The sequence below is a fragment of the Ambystoma mexicanum genome, chromosome 10 (genome assembly GCF_040938575.1).
Source record: "Ambystoma mexicanum isolate Mex_15411 chromosome 10, UKY_AmexF1_1, whole genome shotgun sequence".
NCBI classification, from domain to species: Eukaryota; Metazoa; Chordata; class Amphibia; order Caudata; family Ambystomatidae; genus Ambystoma; species Ambystoma mexicanum.
This window is the reverse complement of record NC_090932.1, coordinates 1,402,394,393-1,402,420,054: the sequence shown is the minus strand read 5'-3', so window position 1 is coordinate 1,402,420,054 and position 25,662 is coordinate 1,402,394,393. Positions and strand designations below refer to the sequence as shown.

The 25,662-nt window shown below is 44.5% G+C and overlaps 1 protein-coding gene across 1 annotated transcript in view; it reads right to left on the bottom strand.

Moving 5' to 3' along the window:
* FOXN4 (forkhead box N4) overlaps nt 1–25,662 on the bottom strand; it is a 101,393-nt gene that overhangs the window by 36,934 nt on the left and 38,797 nt on the right. The window contains exon 3 of the mRNA XM_069619429.1: nt 10,971–11,134. Within this exon, the coding sequence (XP_069475530.1) occupies nt 10,971–11,134 (164 nt within the window). The remainder of the gene's footprint in view (nt 1–10,970; nt 11,135–25,662) is intronic.

Genomic DNA, 25,662 nt, shown 5'->3' with positions numbered 1-25,662 from the left:
TTACCTTAAACTAATCACATTGATCCAAACCACCTGCTGTGCAATTGCATAATCTCTTTTCCTCCTGTTTTTAATTGATGAAACGGTTGCGAACACACATGGGTGTGTAGCACGTACAAGAGCATACATTCCCATGGTTCTTAAGTTCACTGGCACATCCCTCTTCTCAAAGTTTAAAAAAGGACCCTAACTAGAGCCTACAATTGTATAATCACTGTTCTCCACTTGGAATGGGGAGTTAAATTAAAACTAATTTTAATACAAAGAAGAGCAGCACATCTCTACACAGCGGAAATGCAATATCACACATGTCTGCTAAAAAAAATGTAACAGGCATGTTGAAAACCAGAATTGTTGCCTTGGTAATAATGATAACAATATCACATTCTGATCTAGTGCTTCATGTCGGATTTCTCCCGCGTTTAATTGTTGTAATAATAAATGCTATAATTAAACAATGTAATGGTACTTCATTTATCAACTTTGGAAGGATAAAGGTAGAGTGGGGCTTCCTGTATTTTAAATTGCAATCTGTAGGTTGGTCCCATGCCTGCGGAAAGCACTTAACTCGTGAGAAATCCACGGAGACATTGCCCAGTGTATTATGCAAGATAAAATGTATTCAAATTCCACAAGTGATATATGTGCAGCTACATCCGATTTCTGTATTTGCTAGGGAGGACCCCTTCCTTTGAGCGCACATATACTGTTGCCATCCATAATGTCTTAGTAGGACCATCATGTTGCAGAAAAACGCAGTTTTCCTGATGTTTACCCCTGGAAACCAAGGAAATCCACTGCTAACAGCAAATGCTATACGATTCTACTTTCGCGTGCTTATTCTCATGAAAATGATTCCATGTTAGGCTAATATATTTTACAGAGAGAGCCGTGACTTTCAAAAAGCTAGCCTGATGCTGCTGTAAAGGGGACATGAAGCTGTCAGTGTAAAAGATGTGCCATAGCTACTTGGCACACACATGGATCTTCAAGTGTTCCTGGAAGATGTTAAGGTCAAGGGGACAGGGAAGCACGGAGGAAGAGCATTCCAGGGCATGGATGCGACATGAGGAAAGGCTCTGCAACCTAATCATGACTACTTTCTTTGTGGTGCAGTGAACAAGCGTGTCTAGAAGGGCGTGCTTACAGCTGGACATCCATTTATCCCATTAAAACTAAGGGGTACCTCAGTGAATAGCTTTATGGACCATACAGAGAGCCTTAAGTTAGATTTTCTCATGCACCCGAGGAAGTACAGGCTGCAGGTGTTCAAAGTGGCACACGCCCATCAAGAGGAGAGGAGCTTAGTTCGGTTTTTGTGAAGAGACTCTATTAGATATTGGCCGAAATAATATCAGGTATTATTATAGCGCTCTTAAACCTCTTAAAATTACTCAAGTCAATGGTACTCGATGATATTCAATTGATCAAAACTAGATGGGTGGAGGGCGGAGTTGGACCTGACGGGAGTGCAATGTGCAGGCAACCCCAATGCTGAAGACGAGAGTGTAAGCCTCCATTGGCATATTCTAAGCAGGACAGTAATCGTGCAGTTACCACACGAGCATACAGAGGAAGGATTAGATAGGGGAGCATTTTGCTCACAGGCCAAAGAAAGAACTAAGACAGATTTAAATGTAGCATTCATCAGTACCTTGAGAGAAAGGTCAGATGTGGGAAATTATCAAAGTACAATAGACTCGTGGAGCAGTTCCAGCACTAAGGGTTGGGACCAAAGACTATTAGCTTGGTCTTTTTAGAAATAAGCTTACATTTGTTGTCCCTCTTCCAGCTGTTGATGTCCATAACACAGAGTGACAGACGGTCTGGTTTAGCACCTTCACTGAGAGAGAAACAAACCAGTACCTGCATGTCATTAGTATTATTGTATAAGATTTACCCAAAATAATTAACGATAGGAAGTCAAACTAGAAAGTATACTTTAAGGAAGAGGTGTAAGCATGATGTCGGCTCCTTTGAGCACTTGATCTGGGACTGTTATGAACTGAGGACATTTTGGAGGAGTGTCACTGAGAAGATTAATGAGGTTCTATTGCTGCAAGAGGATTTTGATTATAACACTATCATCTTGGGTGAGGATGATAAAGTGGAAGATCTCACTTATCCACAGAAATGCTGTTTTTTTAGGGCTGCAAATTCTGCGAAAAAAATTGTTTTGAGAAAATGGAAATGTGATGAGAGGCGACCTGTTCAGAATGGGTGGAGGACTTGAGGCAAGTGCCCAGAATTGAGAATGTTATCCTTCGCAGGAACAAAAAGTTGAAATTGTTTGATGATATGTGGGGTGGGTTTTTGGATGGCATGTGATAATAAGTTGGTCTGTTTTGCTTTTTAAATTCTGTGAAGGTTGGGGGTGGTTATGGGGTGTGGATTCTATGCAATGAATTCTACGATTACAATGCTGATAAGTTTGTTGTTTGTATGTTTTCTATAAATTTCAATAAAATTAATAATTAAACAAAAATTAAAAAAAGGAAGAGAGGGGAACCACCGAGCACTGAGGAAAACCTCAGATGGCATGGAAAAAATGCAGTCATGAAAATGGAACATAAACTATCAACTGTCGGTCTACAGTCTACCCTCACACCGGTCTGTGAGAGATAATTAACCAAATCCACAAGTTCAATCATATCAAAAAGCAGCTGAATGTAAGGGTCTAGGTTCAGGCTTCTTTTAAACCCACAAATGCAACTCACGCCTTCTATGACCAAGCACATTTCACAACTTTTCTAGGGGACGAGGAATGCTCCAGGAAGAACCCAGGAGGGTTTCTACGCTGCTTTTACAATGCGTTGAAGAGTAGCTGTTAGCGTATCTAGCATGATGCTCGGGGACCCTCTTGGAACTTGCCGAGGCCCGAGGGCCTAGAACTGCCCACCTTCTGAGATGAATGTAAGGTCTTCTCTTTAATTTGGCTACACATGTGGAACTTCTTAAAATGGCCGAAGTCACTTCTGGTACAGGAATCTCAATAATTCAAGAAGACATGCAATCCTCTTGTGGAAAGCACACACGGATGAAGGAAGTCCTGGTAAGGGGCCCTATCGAGAATCCTTGGTGATTTTGATGCCTTACTATTAGTAGCTCAGTGACTGATTCTCTCAGATTAGGAGCAGGAGACGTGTTATTTATAACAGGGCCCTTCGTTCACTTGCATGTAATCTAGTTTTTCATGTGTATTTTGGGAACAACAAATATGCTATTTGTTTTTTTTTTTCTTCTGATTTTCAACTTCCATTGAGTATACCCATGTGCCATGTTTGTCTGTGGCATATTTATTCATTGGATATATCAATTTTATGAAATATGGTTTGATTTATTATTTTGTGATACATACATTCTAAATGATTTGCTCTTTAGAAAAACGATATGTTGGTTTGTGTGTGATTGACTATATTTTGTAGAAGAATTTAATAATGATTTGATCTTTAGTAAATCCACATGTTGTGTTGTGAAGAGATAGGGTTATTGCTAGGACATTGATGAAATCTACAGCACTTATCAAAAGGCAGTTATTTAAATAACCAACTTTTTACAATAATTCCTGATGGGAACAGTCCTCCTTCGTATTTTCTATCGTGACACCCGGGCTTTGTAGGAGGGGAATCCAAGGGAATCAGAGGCAGCAAGAGCTGTGGTCCCAATGGCAGAGGCAGCTGGGGATACTGGCATCACTAGGCTAATAGAATCGAAGGTGGCATAAACAACTGAAGAAGCAACGGATTGATAATGTCAAAAAAGTCTCCTTTCGTAGAAGGAGATTGAATAAGATCTTGACATTTCATGAAAAATCTGTTGTCTTGAGAAGGCCACTGCAATTGAAGTTCAGGGCAAACCCTCTTAGGAGGAGGACGCCAGAAGCCATGGGCCAATAGCCTCAGGTCTGAATACACCAAGGGGGGTGTGAAGTCACCAAAAGATCGAACATTGTTGGCATCGATTTATGGGTTTTGGAGCAAACCACTGCACTGAGGATGCAAAGGACTTTCGCCTCAAGGAGAAGATCCTGCTTTACAAGGGAAGTGCTAGAAATGGGCTCCTTTTCGTGCTCTTTAGAAGACATGTCCGACATTTTAGTGACCAAGACTTTTCCTTCACACTGGGACCTAGGCTGTACTAGAAGGACCATATTTGTGGGAGAACCATGTTGTACCTTGGTACTGCCGCTGGATGCAGCCATGAGTTTAGTATCCTTAGAGAGAAACAAGGGCAAATTAGCCACACATTTAGCCCCCTTCATGGGTAATACAGTCTTCCACCTGGCCTTAGTCCCTTTGACAAAGATCCTTGTGTTTGCAACTGGAATTAGCCTCTTGGTGGGGACCCACAGACCTTGGCCTTGATTTGGTCCCTCGCCGGGGATCCTCTGGCTTGCATCTGGATGCTCCTGATTTAGCCCCTTGCTGGGGATCGTTTGCTTTGCACCTGGAATTAACCACTTTGTGGGGAGCCACAGATCTTGACCCAGATTTAGCCGCTTGATGAGGATCCTCAGGTTTGCATCTGATGTAGCTCCTTGCTGGGGATCCTTGCATTTTTTTTTCCATATAATTTTTCTATTGGCATCTCCAAATCAACATTAAGTAAACCTCCCTCCCTATCCCCCCTCCCCTTAGTCCGGTCAAGATCGTCCGTTAGTCCCTTCCCCACTCCCTAGAAGACATCAACATCATCTGCCTTTGCATCTTGGACCCCGTAACAGTGTTGAGTTCCCTTCTTTTTTTGGGTGTCAGTGTGCTTAGGCCCCTTAAGGCGGGGGCCGGAGTATGTTTACAGTAGTCTCAAAAATCTCATTCTCCTCGGGCACCAGATTCCCCATGCTCCTTTCTGTAAGAACCTCAGCACCAGGTTCCAATCGGCCAAGTATCCTTGGTGGTTTCCTTGTATTGAGTATGAGACCCATTCCAGAGCTGTGAAGTTCCACACTTTCCTCACCCATTCGTGCTCCGTAGAGGGTTCCTTTGATTTCCACTTGTGCGCCACCACCAATGCCCCCGCCATCATTAGGATCACATATACTTTGCGCTCTGTTCTCGTGGGCAGTTTGTCCAAAGTCCCTCCTATGCCCAGAATCTTCATACCTTTATTCCCCCCTCTCTTTACCCCAAGGTTTCCTCTACTGCCTCCTGAATTACTCCCCAGAATGCTTGGATGCGTGGCCACTCCCACTAGATATGGCTCCAAGTTCCCTTCAAACCACAATCCCTCCAGCATTTCTTGGGAACTGTGCAGTAAAATGTATGGAGCTTGACCGGGGTTAGGTGCCGCTGTAGCATACGTTTTAACCATATTTCTTGGATATGTAGCAACCTTGTAATTTGGGGAATATTTGCCCACAATTACCTCCATTCTGTCTCATCTATCGTTTGGCCTATTGACCTTTCCCAACTAGCCATGTATCTCCTATACCCTGGCTCCTCCCCCGGTTTGATGTGCGAATAAATTACCCCCACTATATGTTTATCCCCCGAGTCTGCCAGCAGGTATTTCTCAAATAGGGTTAAGACTCTCGTCGCTGCCTCCTTCAGAGATGGCTGCATTAGCCAGTGTCTTATTTGGGTATAATGAAACCTCTCCCCTTCGTCCACCCCAAATTCCGCTTTACATTGGGTGAAGGATTTGATTTCTTGTCCCACAAACATTTCCCGGATCTTGTGGCATCCTCCCTCTTACCAATTACTAAACCCCTTTCCCCTCACCCCTGGAGAAAATTGCGGGTTCCCAGAAATTGGTATAAATGGGGACGGGAAAGTAGTAATTTGGGCCCGCCTTATTAGCTCATCCCAGGAATCCCCCACCAAGGACCCTATCTTGCTGCAGTACATGTTTGTTGGCCTACCCTCTTTTGGTTTCCATAGTACTTCCGCTAGGTTCGCCCCGACCACCGCCTTATCCATTGCACTCCATATTTTGGCCCAATCATCCCTCAGTCAATCCGTAATCACTCTTGTTTGCGCCGCTAAGAAGTACACCTTAATGTCCAGCTCCCCCATTCCACCCCAGTTCCTCGGCATCATCATTACCCTTTTTCGCTATTCTCTGCCTTTTATGATACCAAACAAATCTCCCCGTGTATTTTTGGATGGCTCAGAAAAAGGAAACAGGGACTTGTGTTGGAAATTATGCACCAAATCCCATCTTCTTCACAGTGAAGCGCAGAAATTGCCATTCTACCCTATCGAAGGCCTTTCCGGTGGCATCTGGAGAAATGAGGAGGGCGGGGATATCTTTGTTGTTAACTTTTTCTATGAGATGTGCTATCCTTCTAGTATTGTCACTCGTCTGTCTGCCCCTAATGAAGCCTTATTGATCTTTCCTAATGATATGTGGGAGAATTTGGCCCAAGCTTGTCACTAGAACCTTTGTGTATATCTTGGCATCTACATTTATTAAAGCTATTGTCCTATTTGAGCCAGTCGGGTCTTTGCCCAGTTTTGGCAGTAGGACAATTTTTGCCTCTTCCATAGATGGGGTGATATTCCCCACTCTTCCGAATTTGTTAAAGAGGGCTATCAATTATGGGATTAAAGTTTCCTTAAAGGACCTGTAGAACTCTGACATGAATCCCTCTGGTCCCGGAGATTTGTTGAGGGGTAGTGATGCAATGGCCCTACACACCTCATCCTTGGTGTTAACTTGTTATAGTGCCACTTTCTCCTGCTCTGTTATTTCTGCTATTTCGCATTTGTCTATGTATCCCGCTTGTCTCTTCTCCGGTGGGTATTCCGACCTATATAGCTCAGTGTAATATCTAGAAAATTCGCGAAATATATTGGCTGTGTCCATGCTTATCCCCCCACCCCCTTTCCACCCTTATCTTTAGTATGGTTTTGGCCTTTTCTTCCCTTCTCAGCATCCTGGCAACAAGTCTATCCATTTTATTTGCTTTAATGTAGTACTTTGGTTTGAGGAATAGTAGGAAACGCTCTGCCACCCTAGCCTGGATTATTTTCAGTTGGCCCCTTATGGCCCTATATTCTCTCCTTATCTCCCCGCTCACTCCCACTCCCATCCGGGCCATTACCTGCTTGTTTTTCCTCCAATTATTTTTCTACTATTCTAGTTTCTCTGTCCCTACAGGCCTTGGTAACGAGGATCTTCCCCCTAATTGTCACCTTGAACGAATCCCACCTCATCTGCTCGGTTGTATCCCTGCAATCGTCCTTGAAAAAGACCTCTATCCCCTCCTTAATCTCTTCCCTTAGTGTGTCATCTTTAAACAGAAATGTGGGGTCTCTCCATTTCCACAGCCCTGGAAGTCCTGCTCTCCTTCTGACATTCAGGGTTATGGGCGCATGATCTGACAAGATTATTGCCCCCACTTCTATATCTGACACCCGTCCCAACAACGCGCGCGATGACCATATAATCTATCCTAGATGATGAGCGATGAACATTTGAGAAGAATGTAAATCCCTCCTTATCCCCTTCCTTTTCCCTCCATATGTCCACCAATGCAAGCCTATCGACTTTTTCGACCAGTTCTTTCAAGGGTTTGCCCTGTGCCCTTAAACATTTTCTGCTTCTGTCCTTTCCTGGGTCCCATGCCAGGTTAAAGTCCCCTGTCAATACCATTGATCCCTTTGCAAATTTTTCCAGTTGGGCCATTGACCTTTGGAGAAAACCATCTTGCCCAGTGTTGGGGGCATAGATCGTGGCTATCATATATCCCTCTGCTTCAAATTCAGGGCTACGTATATCTCCCCTGGATGTCCCTCTCAGTGGCAGTGACTGTGGGATCTAGGTTATTCCGGAGGGGCTATCAACACTCCGCCCCTCTTGCCCTTGTCGTTGGATTGGTAGATTTGGTGGAACCCCCGTATTCCCACTCTATCTCTGTCCGGGCTCTGCACATGGATCGCTTGTAAAGTTATTGTATCTGGCCCCTCCCTCCGTAAGTATCTTTCCAGTTTCTTCCTTTTCACGGGGGAATTCATCCCATTAATATTCAAGGAGATGATGCTTAACCTGCTGTGTTTATCCATTGTCTTGGGGGTACCTATGTGTACACTGCCTCCCAGTAAGATCTGGGTCGGACATCCTATCCTCTCCCACATCCCTCTTTCCTTGCTGCCCCCCCCCTTTTCCCACTACCCTTCATTTAGTGAGCTCAACCGGCCTCTACCCCCCACCCCGGAATCACCATCTCGAGGATTGAGCTCCTTTCTAACACCAGTCTGACCATCTGCAAGTTCTCCCAAACCCATTCCAGATTCTGCCATTCGCCTTCCCCATGATCATTTTGATCAGAGTTGTCTGGGACAAGTCCTAGAACAGTACGATATCAGAACCATTGTAGGTTATCTGTTTCGCCTTCCTTTATGTTGCCAAAATCTTTTCCTTCATTGTGTAGTCGTGAAGAACTGCCAGGATGTTCCCCGGTCTTGCCCCGGTTCTGTTCTTCGGGGCACCACTTTCATTTGGTTCACATTTCCTTTTATGTTCTGTAGTGCCACCGCCAGATCTCCCCTCATTTTGTCCATTTGTCTTTGGACCGTGTCTGCGATTTTGTCACCATAATCTTTGAAGTACTGCCTGAGGACTGACTGTGTCACATTTTGTTCTTGGCCATCCTGTGTTTGGAGCCCCCATATTCTTCTTGGATCCGGCTCTGCTATGCTGCCTGCTGAGAGCTTGCTTCCCAGCTCCACAACTTTTGCAAGTTACTCTCTTGGGGCTTCCTAGCCCCCTTCGACACTGGTGGTGTTTCTTTTTCCCTGTTTTTTTACATAATTGTTCACTGCCTGCTCGCCATGCGGTTTTATCCCCTCGCAGGTGGCCGATTCCCTTCTGCTGGGCCTCCTCTTCCTCCCCTTCGTCCCTGATGCAGGCTGGGCTTCTTTCTGGTTGTTTATTGCTCCCTCTGGGAGAGACTCCTCTGGGTTCCTTGTGCTCGGGGGGTGTCTCGCCTAAGTCTGGTCCTCGAGGGCCTGGTTGGCTTTTATAACGGCTTTTTGTGAGTAATGTATGTGAAATTCTGAAGGTTTCCTTTAATCTTGGGCCCACGTTCTTGCTGGGGGATTTTACAGAGCTTTTCCTCCCTCTGCCTGGATGCGGAACATGGGGTGCCGCACCTGGTGCATCACAGGTTATTGGGCGGGGGCTGCAGATTCCACTGCGTCTCTGGCTTTGCACTAATTGCCTACCACTTTCCCCACCTTCAATAGTTTGTTGGATTTTTCCCTTTCCGCACATCTATGGCCTTTCTCCCCTTATTACCGCCTTTGCCAGCTCTCCGGACCGCTCACTTCCCGGGGTCGCGTCCCGCGCTGCTCCACACTCCTGGGCCTCGCAAGGTAGGTGTTTTCCACCTGGGTGGGCTCTATTTCTTCTCCTTCTACCCCTGCATCCACACTTTTTATTTCTGAATCTCCTCGCCCGCCTCCGCTTACTGCAAGGTTCGCTCTGGTTCGAGTGATCAGCTGTTACGGTGCCGCTGGCTGCTGGAGATCTCCCTCTGTTCCTCTACAGGCTTGGTTGACGCAGCCGCCCTCTTTGGTCCTTTCGCGGATTCTCCTTCTCGCTCCAGGGCTGCCAGCTAGTCCCACAGGGATCTTGGAGCGCGTACCCACTCGTGTGCCTTGGCTTGCGGTCTCGGGGCCTCTCCCTCGTCTCTCTCACCAATGATCTCGCCAATACTCTGTTTCCTCCCGCCTCCCGCCCAGCTCACACGCTGCTGCGCTCAGGAGTGGCCGGACTGCTGGAGGACTGGGGTAGGTTCTGGCGAATTCCCACATCGTTCTTCTCTTCGATAGATGGAATACGGGCCCCCACTTCTTCTGGCCCTCATTTCTGTGATTCAAAACGCCCGAGAAGGGTGTTTGTAGATGAGAAATTCAATCTTTTTGGTCCTGGGTGTCGGGACAGCATTGATTACGGTGCTCCCCTGTCGGCGGCCTTCTTGGAATCGGGGTCTTTGCATATGCTTCCAAATGTAAGCCCATGGTGGGGTCCCACAGACCTTGGCCTGGATTTAGTCCATTCACTGGGCTCCTCGGGGTTGCACCTGATTTAGCCTCTTGCTGGGGATCCTCAGGGTTCCAAAAGGTGTTTAGCTTCTTGATTGGGAACCGTGGATTGCGCCCGGATTAAGCCTCCAACTGCGAATTCTTTGGGTTGCCCCCAGATGAGTGAGAAAAACTCACATCCCTTCTGGTCTGAGAGACCCATAGAAAAGAGTACACAGGCTGAGGTGCTGTGAAGGAAGGATGGTCACTTGCTGTTGACACTTCTTCAGTTGTAGAATGTCCTTTAGATGCTGTGGGGGATTTCTGCAAAAAATGATCTTCCCAGCATTTAAAATGCCTTGCCAGTGACCTAACTGAAAGACCATTACAGGACCAGCAATGGTCGCGTCCTAAGCACAAAGAGTGTGTGACAGCTGCGTGAACCTGCCAATCCCAACTGACACAGTTTGACAAAATGCTATTACCCAGCATACGCATATGGAAATTCCTGCTGTGACATTGATGGAACTGAGGAAAGAAAAAGCTAAAAATCAATTGAGGGAAAAAGAAAAAGGACGACAACCGTACCACATGCTGGAAGCCACGCCTGACAATGACCTTGTACATCATTTGTGCTGAAGACATGACCCGTTGGGTTATTAAAAGTATCTCGGGCACTGGATACCATAAGGTGCAGTGCCCTGCTTCAGTTGAAACTTTCCGAGTTCTGTTCGTATTTACTCTATTTACATTATTCTTGATTTGAGCACAAAATATTCAGGGTGCTTTCATTTCATTTCAAAAGTACTTCTGAAGAATCATTTCTGTAGGCAGTGAAATATACTTTTTTTTCCTTTTCAATTTTCTGTGCAGAATTGACTCGGGTTTTACAATAACATAGAAACACACGTGGTGGGATAGCAGTTGCAAGCAATACAAGAAGGCAATGGGCTTGCAACAGTAAGTACGATGGCAAACGAATCTGACAGAGTGGCAAGTTACCTGTCTGCTGAAGGACTGCGTTCTGGGAGTTGATGTTAAATTCCATTCTTCCACTGGCCATCTGCTGTAACCGAGGAACATCAACAGATGTCAACCACGACAGGGATTGCAAGTCACTGGGGAGATCGTCCTCGCTTAACTGGGATGGGTCAGATGTCAGGAGTCTGTAGGTAACGATAGAACAGATCAGAGTAGAAACAAGCTGGTACCATCCTGGCAACCCTCATGGCATTATGTATATAACGTGGCATATGCAGGACTTTGCATAACATGCTTGGTTAAAGACCGGCTCTATTTAAAAGCATTACTCTTAATGTGGCATTACAATCAAAACATTTATTAGGCAAAAGCCAGTCGGATTATAGACACTGCATCAACTACTGAGTGCTTAAAAAAGATCGTAACCTCTTGAATCTGACAATACGTACGGCCCCCATATTCCCAATTGCCTGATAGCGTCGTCCTCATCTCAAATCTATGTACGAACTCTGGATGTCAGCAGACGCAATCTCGCACAGAAGTGTTACACTTGTTGCTGTTGTCTGGCAGTTTTTACGAGAGACCTATCTCAATGAAGCTTATAATGTTGGCTTCAGGTGTCCGTTAGAAGCCATAGATCATCTGTATGTGAAATGATATTGGTTGCTGATGGGATGCACACTGATGGCGTTAAGGAAACTTTGGATTAAAATGTGACCATTGGTATGTTCTCGATTAAATGCAAATGATATAACATAAGTATGTTGTATCACTCACTTTTGCACCCTGGGGTGTATCATGGTGCCACTGACAGAAAACAGATGTTTAATGTTACCGAACTCCATGGTACTCATTTCATGGATCTCAGAGGAATGAAGGGCAGAGTGGACCTGTGATCATGAAGCCAAACACAGACTTCTGTTTGTAGTGGATGCACTAGTCCACTGAGCCACAGACCCAGCCGATATTGCAGGTTGTTTAACGCTATGTGATGGAAGTATGAGAAACGTTTCTTAGGTGTAAGCACTATATAAATAACAAATCATTATCATTATACCTTCAAAAAACGCCAGCATTCCATGCAAGCCAGATCAGCTAGAGCGGATAGCAGGAGATAGGGCTTTCTTGGTAAAAGGATTTTACATATTTAAAATGTAACTTTTGCATTTACGAACACGAATGTTTCAATCGCCATGTATGAGGAGCGTTATGTAACTAACATAAATCAGAACAATATATTTATTTGATTGTTTAATGGTTTACACAAAACCGTTTACAATCAATCACTCATTATTACAAAATAGATTTTAAAAAAAGCAACAACAAAAAAAGATGTCATTAAAAAAATGATCACGAGCCAATCCAGTATGCAGTACTGCGCTATCTATACAAGTGTCTCTGCAAAGGCCAAACTGCACCTAGGCAGGCAGTCAGTCTTGTTCTCAAGCTCAGGAAGCATAAGATCAAGTGCTACATCTACAAATTCAGCATGCCCTCCCAGGTGACAAATGACAAAAGCAATGCTCCTTGCAAACAATCTGCCTTGTACGCCCCTCCTTTGCATGAATCTACATTGGGCTGCCAACATAAAAGCAGACGTTACTGCAATGGCCTTCAACGGGGAGCAATGGATACGTTGGTTGATGTATTGCTCCAATGATGCCAAAAGCACAGAGGGCAAACATGGCTACTCCCAGGAAGTTACACATATTATTTTGTAAAACAAACATAAATAAAGGAACGGCAGACATTAGGTAGTGGAGTTCAACCCCTCTTCCATACGCTGGCCACAGACTGCGTTTCCCATGCTCCCCAGCGTTGTTTGGATATTTCGTTGGAATACCAGGAAAAAAAAACTCACGTGACTACCTGTTTTGCTCAATCATTGGCAGAGCCATAAGTAAACACCGGCAGTGCACAATTTGAAAACAGGGCAGGCCCCCATGATTTCAACAGTTGGCCTGTGTGCTGTAAGCCGATGATGACCCATTGTGTGCCAAACGACTGTTGCCCAGCGGCACGTGGCCCCATTGTCTTTTTTGGTCCCTTGCTTAATTGTTTTTGCCTGCTTTTACAAACTCCACATTAATCTGGCTGAATGACAGCCGACACACAGCGCACAAAAAGATGCCATCTGGCGCCCTGGTGCCTGCCAGCCCTCCCAGACAAGTCAGCCCCCTTTAACAAATAATGGGGTCAACTGGGCGGTGGGGTCAAAACCCACTGCACACGCCTCCTGTCAGGAAATGAATCTTCCACATGCCCTCCCCCGGCTGCACAGCATGGGCTGAACATAGCACTGTAGACAGCATCAGGTGCATTTACATATAAAACTCTCATTACGATTGTGCTTTTTGAAGCATTAGCGTTCGGAAAACGGGTTGCTATCCTCCCATTTCTGAAGTGGTCTCTAGATTTGGCTAAATGAGCCTCCCTGTGCTGCTCTTAATGGATTACTTTATGCCGCTCGCAGGACTGAGATGATGAATTATCCACTCGAGCTGGATGTGTAATTATGCCTTTACTGTGAACCACGGCCTCAATCGGGCGCCATTCGGGCACCGTGAGGGTCGCAAATCTGCAACCCCAGGGCAAAGCATAGAGCTATCTTCTTATCCTAAAAGCGCTGACCTAAGCTGGGAGGGCAAGTTCTTCTATCTTGCTATATCAGTGCCCAGCTGAGACATTCAGCATAGAACACTCTAAACGGGCTTTGCCACTGCTTAATTCCCTCATTTACTGCCATGATTTGGCTTACTAGTAAAGCTCAAGGGTTAGCATTTCTTAACAGGGCTCAGTGGTGATTTAATCTGTAACTGCTTCTATGTATTTTTTGTGTGATTAGGCACCATTAGGTAAACTCATGGTGGATTTTTTTCATGGAGTAAACATCACTTGAGAGGGGGCCAGAGTTATGTATTGTGGGCATCTATCCTCACACGGTAACCTTAAATGTCATGACTGCAATGGTGCACAAGCCACCCCTTCAAAATAATCAAAAAAGTGCTGGCTCCTCTTTGGTATGAGTTCAGAGCCTTAAGAAGTAAGCAACAGCACAATCAAGGAAGGAAACGAAGCATGGACATGGCCTTTGACCTGTAATCACCACGTCCTGGACAAGCATTGCTCGATTCAAGGAAGCATTTGGACAAAAGTGACTTATAAATAGTGGTTCACAGCTACATTTCCTAACTTGTCTGAAAGTCTCTGTTCTCTTCATCCAGTTGTTTTATCCTGCTTCGTTCACCTTGACTTGTTATGTTTCAAGCTATGGTAGCGTGTGGGAAATGGGCGGCTTCAATATAGAATCATACTAACTGATTACGCTTGAATGCAAACATTAGTAATGAAACTATTATCAACAATGCAGAAAATTGCAATCTTTAGATTTCAGGCGCCAGACAAATAAATGTGCAAACACCAATGAGTTAAGACTGTATTTGATTTATTTCAGTTGAACTCTATCATGTGCAACAGGTATTGGCTGCTAAATAATTTCTCAGTTTGTTCTTTGTTATTTTACTGGTTCATATATAAAATGTCCACAAGCTCTTGGTCTTGTCCAATTGAATTAGAGATTGTGTTAATTATTGTAATGTTAATGTTTCTTTTAACTGTTCAGCATTTCTTGATTTTGAATCTGTTCAATTTCTCTGGTTCACAAATTGTGTTAATCATATATTCACAAAGCTGATTTCCCAAGTTTGTTGGTCATGTATTTACAAAACTTGTGCTGAGTTTTCAAAGCCTCTTATTAAACCTCTGCTATCAATAATGAGGACAGACAAAGAAATATTCCTTTGCAGCATTTGACCTGAGTGATACTCATACCCAGCAGATGCCAACAGAATAAAAACATATAAGCTTACAGAGTGGTTCACATTGACATACATGTCATACATAGTAGGACATTCCTTGCATAATCATCGTTTTTAAGTGTGGGCTCCGTGGTTTGGTCCACTATCTCCAGAGATCTTGCATGCCCCTTATATCTATTGTTTCTGGCTCCATGATTTGTCTTTCCGTTTGCCATTTCACAACCTTTTTATTGTGCATGAAATGCTGGAATATTTAACGAAATTTATGTTATTAGGTTGTGAATAATATTTTGAAGACTCACCATAACAATTAACTATGATGTCAATATTAGTTGGAATGATTACTGGCTGTATCAGATACAGATTAAAGAAATGTAAGGTAGCTATCCCTAGGTTACGGTAATGTGCTGCCTATATAATAAAGATAAAGAAAGGACAAACTACCACCAACTCACTAACTCTAGGTGTATAGTTCGAATGTGTGATATTAAAAAACAAAATCCCAAACGGAAGACTACTTAGCTGGGACCCAAGGATTACCATCAAAGTGTCTAAAAAAACTTGTTTAAAAGGAAGAAGAATAAGGGTCTATTTAACTTTATTCTGCCTTTTATCCTTTCTTAATGTATGTTATTTATTCGTAAATAGTTTCTAAGGACACTTATGATTTGAAGTGTGCCGGCATATTATGGTCGACCGGTTTCTTTGAAATAATTGTGTGTTGTATTCCTGTGGCTCACTTCCTTTTTGGAACTGAGAACTTCTACAGTACATATATGCTTGTATACTTCATCACTATCCCGAGAGACTTATGGAGTGCCACTGGGTGGCTCTTTGCCTGCCTTCATTTTCAATCTATAGATCAAACCATTACACATTCACCTCCGTGATCATAGCATAGCCTTCCAAAACTATGCTGATTATACACAGATCATCTTTGGTCTAGATGGTGAACCAGAACACAACATATCTTACATTAAATATATCTTGAGCCTTGTGGAGAATTGAATGATGAGAAATTGGCTTGGTTTAAAATAAAACGGAACAGAGTTTTGATTAATATTTACAGTCCAGCCTCCACATGAAAACATGGCTCTCTAACCTGCAATTCCTTTTTCCAAACAGTTGATCCTTGTCTCAGCTAAAATAATTATAACATAGGAGTAATTTTCCATTCTACCTAAACTCAAGAAGCAAAGGCAAACAACATCACTAGATTTGATCATTAGTATTGTATGCTATTTAGGCAGAAAAGGTCCTCGCAATCTCCTTAACCTAGTGCCACTATTGCTCGGGTAGTATTTGGTACCAATCTTCATATATATTATATGGATGGGAGCCAAACAAATGACCCTTGAACATCTTCCAGTCATTACAAATGTGGCTGCTTGGATTATCACAAGTACTCCTAAATGAGAGCATGGGCCTCATTACAAGTCCGGCGGTAGCTGTGCCGGTAAAACTGGCAGGCTGCCGCCGGACTTGTGCATTTTTCCGGCGCCTGGCTTCACAGAAACACCGGGGGATTATGACACTGGTGTTCCTGGAAGTCAGGCGCCTGAAAATCGTTAATCCCCATTCCCATCGAGCCCCATAGGACTCAATGGGAATGGGGATGACGGAAGCACCGGCACCATTAATAACGGTGCCACCGGCCGCAGATTCGGAGTTTGCCGGTCCGGTAACAACGGTGCCGGTAAGTTTACCGGCACCGTTGTTACCAGACTGGCACACTCCTAAAGGGGCCTGATGTCTCTCTGGTGCTCAGAGCTTCCCGTAAAGGCGTTAGTTAATCTCAGTCTTTTGGATGCGCCAGTGTGCTCGGAGCTAAATTATGGAATGAATTTCCAGAGGAGGTTTGTCGTGCATCTGACCTGTTAACCTTACAAAACGTTTTCTAATTCTTGACTATAGTTTATTCTGCATATTTTCTCCTGCATTAAATGAAGGCCTGCATATTGATACCCACGGGCCATTTACGCATTTCTAATAAAATAAAATCTATGAAATCAAGCCTTGTAACACCAGAAGCTACTTCCCCCTCTTTAACGATTGGCATATGTATACATCTTACATATCCCCACAGACGTGAGCACACAACGACTTTTTCCATAATGTCATGAAGAAGTTGAGTATGCAATTAAGTGATGTTTCAGTAACAAAACCTGTGTAGACAGTAGACACAATTACTCCTCTTGGAGTTTGGCAATAGACACACAGCCATTCCCCTTCAACTTTCTCTTTAAAGTAGAAAATATACATCTTTACATCTTTACTCAGCATAGTCAGTAGACGTTATAGTACGCAGGTATGACCATTGAGTGGTGAATAGCAGCACCTCAACAATGTTATCTAATTCTTAAATAGCCCTCTTAAGCATCAGAAGAGACACCATGGTACTTGGTTGCAAACAACATAAATGCAGACATTGTAAAGACATAGATCTGCAATGTCCTTTACATTCTAGGGTAAGGACTCCAAAGAATTGAGGTGTAAGATGAAAAAGAGCAATTGCTTCATTCCATGAATTGTGAGCTGGGGAAATAAAATAAAATGTTGATCAGCGGATCATTGCACCAGATGAGATCTCTAGAGTTGTCCGCTCTATGAAAGTCTCCTCTAAGCAGGTACTACCCTGCTCCTCTAGAACCATCAAGGACAACATCAACACTCTTGTCCCTGCCTTGGCTGACCTCAACAACCACTCTTTTTCCACAGCCTCTTTCCCTCAACCCCTCTCTTGTGCACCATCTCCTAAAAAAGCCATCTGCTGACCCCTCTTGACCGGCTACCTATCGACCTATCTCTATCCCCCCTTTCTTGGGCAAACTCATGGAGAAGCTAGTCAGGCCCAAACTGACCCTGCATACCGAAATGGCTAGCTGCCTCCATGACGACCAGTCTGCTTTCAGGGCAGCCAGAGGCACGAAAAGCGCTCTCCTGAATACCCGAGAAGACCTACTATCCAATCTGGACTCTAACTCTCCATCTGTGTTGATCCTTCTCGATCTCTCCGCTGCCTTTGACACTGTCAACCACTCCATCCCCAAAAACTGTATCTGTGATACCCCAGGCATCACTGACATGGTTTTCCTCTTTCCTCTCAAACAGACCCTCCCAAGTTCAAAGGGGTCCTTTTCTGTCCTCCACCTCACTCTCTTCTTGTGGTGTCCCTCACAGCTCTACCCTATCACCATGTCTCTTCAACATCTACCTGGCCCATCTGGCCCACCTGATCTTCACCTACTCTCCTCTCTTCGAGTGTTAGGCAGACGACACACAAATCTCTTTCCGGCTGCCTTACCCTTCCTCCTCCTCCTCTTCCTGCCTTATACCCGACTGCCTGACTGTTATTCAGGCATGGTGCTCTACCAATGATCTCTGCCTCAATGCCAGGAACCTGAGATCCTTCTCATTGAGACTCCTGCTCCCAGTTTTCCCCTCACTCTCTGGCCAGTCTCCTTGGGTCCCCTACGCTCACCCACTTGTGAGGCAAAACACCTTGGGATCATCTTTGACTCCTCTTTCTCCTTCTCTCCACACATCACAGACGATGCCAAGAGGTCACATTTTAAGCTCCATCAAGGCATTTTACCTTTCCTAACCTTTCCCCAGAAGCCCAATGTCTTCAGAGCCCCAGTTCTCTCTAAACTTGACTACTGCATCAGCCTCTTCTTCAACCTTCCTCTTTCCTCCCTTTGCCCCCTCCAACTAATCCAGAATAGGGCTGCTAGACTTATCCTTCGCCTCAAGCCCAGGGACTGCATCTCTCCAGCCCTAAAATGTCTACACTGGCTCCCGGTGACTGCAAGGACCAAATTCAAAACCCTATGCATCATCCACAAGGCTTTCTGGGGCCTGGGACTTCTCTACATCCAGCTTTCCACTCCTAAATACTGCCCAGCCAGAACCTTTCGGTCCTCTGGTGCCAACTCTCTGCAGGTCAAAGCAGAGCGTTGGAGGTAGACCCGTCTCCTTGGCTGTCACCTCCCTCTGGAACAGCTTCCCTCTCCCCATCAGACTTGAGCCAGATCTTCTAAAGTACCAGAAACTTCTCAAGACCTTCCTTTCTCCTCTGCCTACCATCTCTCCCTCCCTTGCTACGCTCCCCACCTGCCACTGCGACTGGGGCCTGGTCTTTTCTGAGTCATACACAGACCAGACCACCCCCTTACCAGTCTCCCCCAGGCTCCCAGTATCCTTTGCCAGCACTTGCCCTTAGGCTCCCTTTCCCGGACTATCCCTACCCAGTCTGCCTGCCCACTGCACTTTGCCCCCCCCCTCTTTCCCCTGGCATGTGGGGTGCCTTGGCCTGTACAACACTTGCCCCCCACCCTGTGGCGTCCCTCCACTATTGCAGTTATTCCTCTACCCCCTCGCCCTTGCACCTATCTCTTTAAGCACTTGCACCGTAGAATTTTCACAAGGCCAATATAACTGTCTGTTTTTCTTATTGCTGTTTTTCTTATGATATCCCATGCTCTCCCTGCCCCTTCTTGTCTTGTGGCGCCTGGAAACACTGTATCGGCGCCATACAAATGTCCAATAAATAAATAAACAAATATTAAGTATATTGATCAAGTACATTTCAAGTGAACACTCAGTGGGACAAATATAAATATATTCAGCCACAGGAGGCCTACAAAATTTCCTGTGAGCCTCTTTGTAAATGACTGAATAACTGCATAATGGTATAAGGCCTATGAGAGAAATGTCATTTCTATACGCAAGAGACTAACATGTAACACAGTCATGGGCAAGTAGAAACTGAAAACTAAGTTATATGCTATCAGCAACCTTAATGGTCAAAGAAGGCAATACATCCCATATTTGTTATCTAATTATGTAGTGACACAAACTATTGATATTATCTGATACTGTGGAGCAATATCTGAGGGACGATTGTCACAATGAGTATGTAGAAAGTTTGTTTTGACAGACATAAATAAGATAATCTTGTGAGAACTAAACGAATAACAATAAACCTGCAAATGCCATTCAACCTTTGCATTCAACCTGGAAATAAAACATACATAGACAGCTCAACTGACGGATGTAATAACGGATATGGAAAGAAGTACTGTATAGCACATTGATAAAGTAATATAATCATAAAGTAAGATATCATGAATTTAGTCAGCAGGATACCAAAATGATACCAATTAAAGGTGCACAGATGAGGCAATTAGTGGGAAGCGATTAAACCAACACAGCATTTTGTAAGCACTAGGAGACCCTTTATTTGGAAGAACTTTATGTTAGGACCATACAATGGTTTCACTTCATATTATTGGAGTTATAGAAGTTGTATAGGTTGCCTAGATTATCAAACAGATGAAATGTTTCCACAAGACAATAGTGACAGGTGATGATAATAGACAGATCAGGTGGCCGCAGGCTCAACTGCCATAATTTACATTGGTTTGAAATGCTTAATAATATAGCACTTCATCCTAGATTCTTCCAGTTTCTAAGCACTGTAATAATCAGTGTCACCATTATTACCCACCCGTGGCACTCAATTTATCGAACTTGGGAGGATGAAAGGCCCACCGCCACCCCATTACCGCCTTCAATTGGGAGATAGGGATGCAAAAGTATTTTTATGTTGTTTACGTCCACGTCCTCTCGCCTCTAGTCTGTTTCTGGAGTTATTTCCGGCCAAGTAGTCTACACTGAAAATGCACTACAGTCATGAAGATATAGTGAAGCCAAACCTGCCTGTGAGGCTTTCCAATTATTTAGTTTGTGCTATGTGGTGGTGCTAAAGAACCATGTATAAGCCAAAACTATCGCATTGGCATACAGGTAACAGGGAGATGACATTTGAGGAGGGACACACAGCTTGTGGGTGTTGTTTGGCTATTTTACCCACCCACTGACTGCCCATGACCATGGTAATCCTAATGGTCATTCCCACCCACTACCTTCCTCACCCCACCTCACCAAGAACAATCCTCCTAGGATCTGTTTGAGCTAGCTATATCAAGCAGTAAGACCAAGCTTTGGCCTGCCAGTGTTCTTTCTAAGCAGTCTGCAGAGGGTTAATGGCTTAATTGGAGCTGCAAATGGCTACGGGTGTAATAAAAATGTCTTAGCCAAGTTGACTTTCTGCAACTTGGTTTATATCTCTTCCTTGCACTGAAACCCTGCAAATACAAGCACCAACAAAGCCAGCAATTTTAGCTTGTCATATTACATAGGCATTGCCAGGTACTGCCATCAGATGTCCAGGTAATCACTCCATTTTCCAGCTGTTGCCATTTATGGCCAGGGAGCACCATTCCATCAGTACATAGCACATTCCTATCCCATACAAAAGCAGAAACTGTTGGCTTTAAAAAAAGACATTAGCATCCACAACTTCCAGTCACGGTTGTCAACGGGCAGAACCGTTTAGCTGGCAGGCTGACCCTCCTGATAGCGGGACTGGCAACTGCGTCTGGTGCTTCTCGTGCGTGGCATTTTCAAAACCAGTAGAGTCTGCCTGCCAGATGGGTGGTTAGTGCTCAAGTGATATCAAACTGCAAACAAAATGGGCGCACTGTTCTTTATTAAACAATAAACCCCGTTGGCTGGCTTTTAAGCAGAGGTAGGTGCTAAATATAGACCACTGTATTCATTTATTGAAGAGAAAAACGAGCTTTGACAAAAGGCTCTGTACATGTGAATTTTCAGGCTGAAGGCCAAGTCCCCTGTTTGGGCGGCAAACAATGGTCAGGTAATGAGTAGGGAGGTGCTAGGACATCAACAGGGAACAGCACCAACATATGAGAAGCACACATGGACATATGAAGAGAGTACCATTTACAATATTTACATACATATGCACAGATGATGGGGCAAAATGGGACATCATGGGGGCTTGGTTTGCTACTATTGGATGACTCTTGCTCTACAAGGAAAAGAGGTGGCTTTTCATGGCAGTCAAGAAGCCTGATACAGTGGGGATGGGCTTTAAGTTAGGGGGTCCGAAGTTGCAATCATAGGGAGCAAAGAGAAATAAAGAGTGAAAGTGTGTTGCAGTGTAGGAAGGACAGGTAAAAAAGAGGTTATGCTGGGCTTGAGATCTCAAAGTGTATTAATGAGAAGCACAAAATGGAATTATCCAGGATGGGGATTTGGCTAGCCTATGGATTGATTTGAATTGGCTGTCCAGAATCAGAGATACCAAAGCTACATAAACTACGCTGCTAGATATCAAGGAAGAAGTCTTTCTGTCATTCGAAAAACAAACTACAAGGACTGCTACTCTTCCACGTATAATCATTGTATTGTACAATGCTCTAGATTATCTCATACTCCTTAAATCCAGGACATGATAGGTATAATGGGGAAGGCCCTGAGCTGGTTGGCTTAACTCCTGAAAGAGTGAACAACCAAGGTAAGAATATGGCATTTAACAAATGTACAGCACAACCTCACTTGTGGTGTGCCCCAAGGCTCGCTATGTCCCTCGCAGCTTTTTAGCACATACATGAAGCCTTTAGCAGCATGTATTGAAGAATAAACACTAATGTCCCACTATATTCCTTTGACACCCATGTACTCTTCAGACAGGAGAAATCTCAAAATGAAAATCAGCATATCACAGACTGCCGTACTAACTTTCACGATTGTATGACTGACAACAACCTTTCCCTGATTGGTTGCAAATCAGACTTAAATACACTCGCAACCAAAATGCCAAACAATTGACATTTTTGGACGGGCCAGAAATTGTGGAAAAACGTAGACACCATCAGATAAAGCAGAAAAGCTAGCCACCTACTTTCAATTGGGGCTGCCTTTTACCCCGCAGGTTAATTCATTAGATGCCAACCGCTGCCTGAGAACCATTGCCACCATTACCCACCATGAGGAGTTTTGCACCTTCAAAGATGGCCGCCCGCAATCTTTCACAGACCTCCAGTGCTTAACTGAGCCCAGCAGAGTATGCTGAGCACCGATTGGCTATTGATCTGATCTTAGCCACCTATTGTGAGCCGGTAGGCGAAGCCGGCCCACCCCTACCAAGGCCCAGAGAAACAAGGCCAATACCTGTCCTAGCCTGTCCCAGCCTTCCTCGCCATTCGCCCAGAACCTCTGCCCTTTTTCTGGTCCACTACCCCTGTGACTATCAGCACCGGGTACTGAGCCCTTGCAAAGACTAACTGCCACTGATTCTTTGATAGAAACATGTCGCCGTAAGTCTAGCAATCCTATTATTGATTACTTGCACTACACTGCCTTGTTTTACCTATGCTCCAGTATCTACCTGTGCTATCTATTAGTATATTAGTAGTACCTATGCTACAGTAGAGTTTAGGTTCACTCTGCACCTTATGCTTGTCCTCATATCCGTTCATTGCAAAGAACTGTAAAGGTGTAACTTGTTGTCTGCAAGCCACAATATTGCCCACCATGATTGTAGCTCGAGCAAAGCGCAATGCCTCTCTAGTATAATCTGCATCTAGCCTAGCACTGCCTCCCATCTAGCCTATCCGATTAAGATTTCTCATCCTAATATTCACCTTAACCTAATTGCATAGTATGCCTAGCTTGTATACACGTGATGAAACTGTCTTTTCTAGCTCCCGGTATTGTGCTAGCCAAACTGTATGACTTGCCTACTGTGCTGAAACTGCTGTATCCTGTAGTACTTTTGGCAAACCGCATCTAGCCCCCCTGCCAGAACTGTTTTTCTGCACTCACACAGCTGAACTATATGATATGCCTTTGTTGCTCTGTCCTAGGCCACATCTGCCATTTTGAGTGTACCTATGGTCGCTTATAGGCCACATTTGCCCTCTTGACGGTGCCTCTTGCTGTTCGCAGGCTACATTTTACCATGCTCCTTACCAGGCTTACTTACCACTGTGAACATATGCGTGTTAGCACATTGTATTGCCCAATACGATCTGTGACTACAGCACTTGACTCTGACTATTGCCTAGACTATTGACTAGCCCAGTAGCGAAGTTAGAACCTCTGAATAGTTGCTTTACCCTTATCCTAGCCCACTGTGCCCTAATCGAGTGACCGCCTACTGTGCCAGCCTTAGGATCTTGTGCCCTCAACCCACTTATCTATACGACATATTATATAGTAATACATCCTCAACTCACCTCAACAGCAGAATGCATTTTAGCACAACCCTATTAACATACGCCCCACTGCTGTTATTACAGTTTATACTGGCAACTATGGACCATTTTAAACATTCACCCTGCCCTACTCTCCACAGAAACCCTAGGCTTCGCGCTAGACTCTCCACCCTCTACGAACCGCAGTTACCTAGCAATCCCTTTTTGAATCGCCGTACCATACCCAAAAACCAGACTAGGAGCTCAACGCAACCTAAACCACAATTACCTGCCAGCACCTTGATGAAAGAACCCATCCCGGTTACTTCTAACACCAACTGTCTACCTAAAACAATCTCCATAACAGGAGCACTGATCAATGCTAGATCAGTCGTGGCCCACGCCACTGAAATAGCTGACCTCTTTACCTTAGATAACCTTGACCTCCTAGCAGTCACAGAAACCTGGCTACATGACGCAGCAGGTCCAGCCCTCTCCCTAGCAATACCCAAAGAGTACCAACTACTAAGACTAGACTGCCCTAACGCCAGAGGTGGTGGCTTAGCCATCATTGCCAAATCGAACCTGAATGTAAGGTTAACAACACTGCCCACCTTAAAATCCTGTGAACTTCTGGCTGCTAAATTACCAATATCCCCATGCCAAACCCTAACTATTTATCTCCTTTACAGGCCACCAGGGCCCTTAGGCCCTTTCGAAGAGGAATTATCCAGCCTCTTAGCAGGCAACACAAAAAAGTCATCCCAGACAATGATCCTTGGCGACCTTAACCTAGGTCTTAACGACCCAAATGACAAACAAGCGCAAACAATCGCTACCATGCCTGAAGGGCATGGCCTCACCCAAAAAGTCCTCACCCCCACCCACGACAGAGGGAGAATACTAGACTGGGTAGCCACCTCCAACTGCCCTACTACTATCACTAAAATTACACCTCAGCCTTGGACTGACCACTTCCTCATCAATTTCTACTTAACACTTAACAAGATGTCCAGAATTGAAAAAACAATGGCACCATCTGTTCCCACTAGATCCAGAAAAAACATCACACCAGACAATATCCTACCCCTGCTCCTCCCAACCATCAATGCCTTGCCATTTGATTCTGACCCAGACACCATGGTTAAAATATACCACGACACCATGGCCATAGCCATGGACACCATCGCCCCACTGAAATACTGTAAACGTAAACAACAATCCCACCTTAATACTTGGTTCACCCCCATCTAAAAGAACTGAGACAGGGAAAAAGGAAGCTTGAAACTGTATGGCAACACTCCCCTACAGCTGAAAATAAACTTAAACTGAAATTGTGCGCTACACATTATAAGAAAGCAATCATCCAACCTAAAAAAGAAGTCTATAACGACCGAATTTCCAAAGCATGCTCCAATACAAAGGAACTATTCGCAATCTTGCGAGAACTCGAATCCCACATATCACCACCTGATAACGTACCCAAAGACAAGCAATGGTGTACAAATATCCAAAATGCCCTCGCTAATAAAGTAAAACCGCTACAAACATAAATTGCTATAAAAAAACCTTGCTCCCTCTTAGTGAAATTCCCAGCACGCCAATGCCCACGCTCAAACCTAGCCTAAAACCCTTCAAATTCTGTAAAGCTTCCACACATGAAACTGAAAAAATCATTGCCTCACTAAAACCATCCAATTGCAAAGGCGATTACTGCCCAGCCCAGATAATCAAGGATGCCCCTAGAGACCTTGCCCCCTTCGTCACTAAACTCGTCAATGCCTCCTTCTCATCTAGCACCGTCCCAAGTAGCTTGAAAGAGTCCTGGGT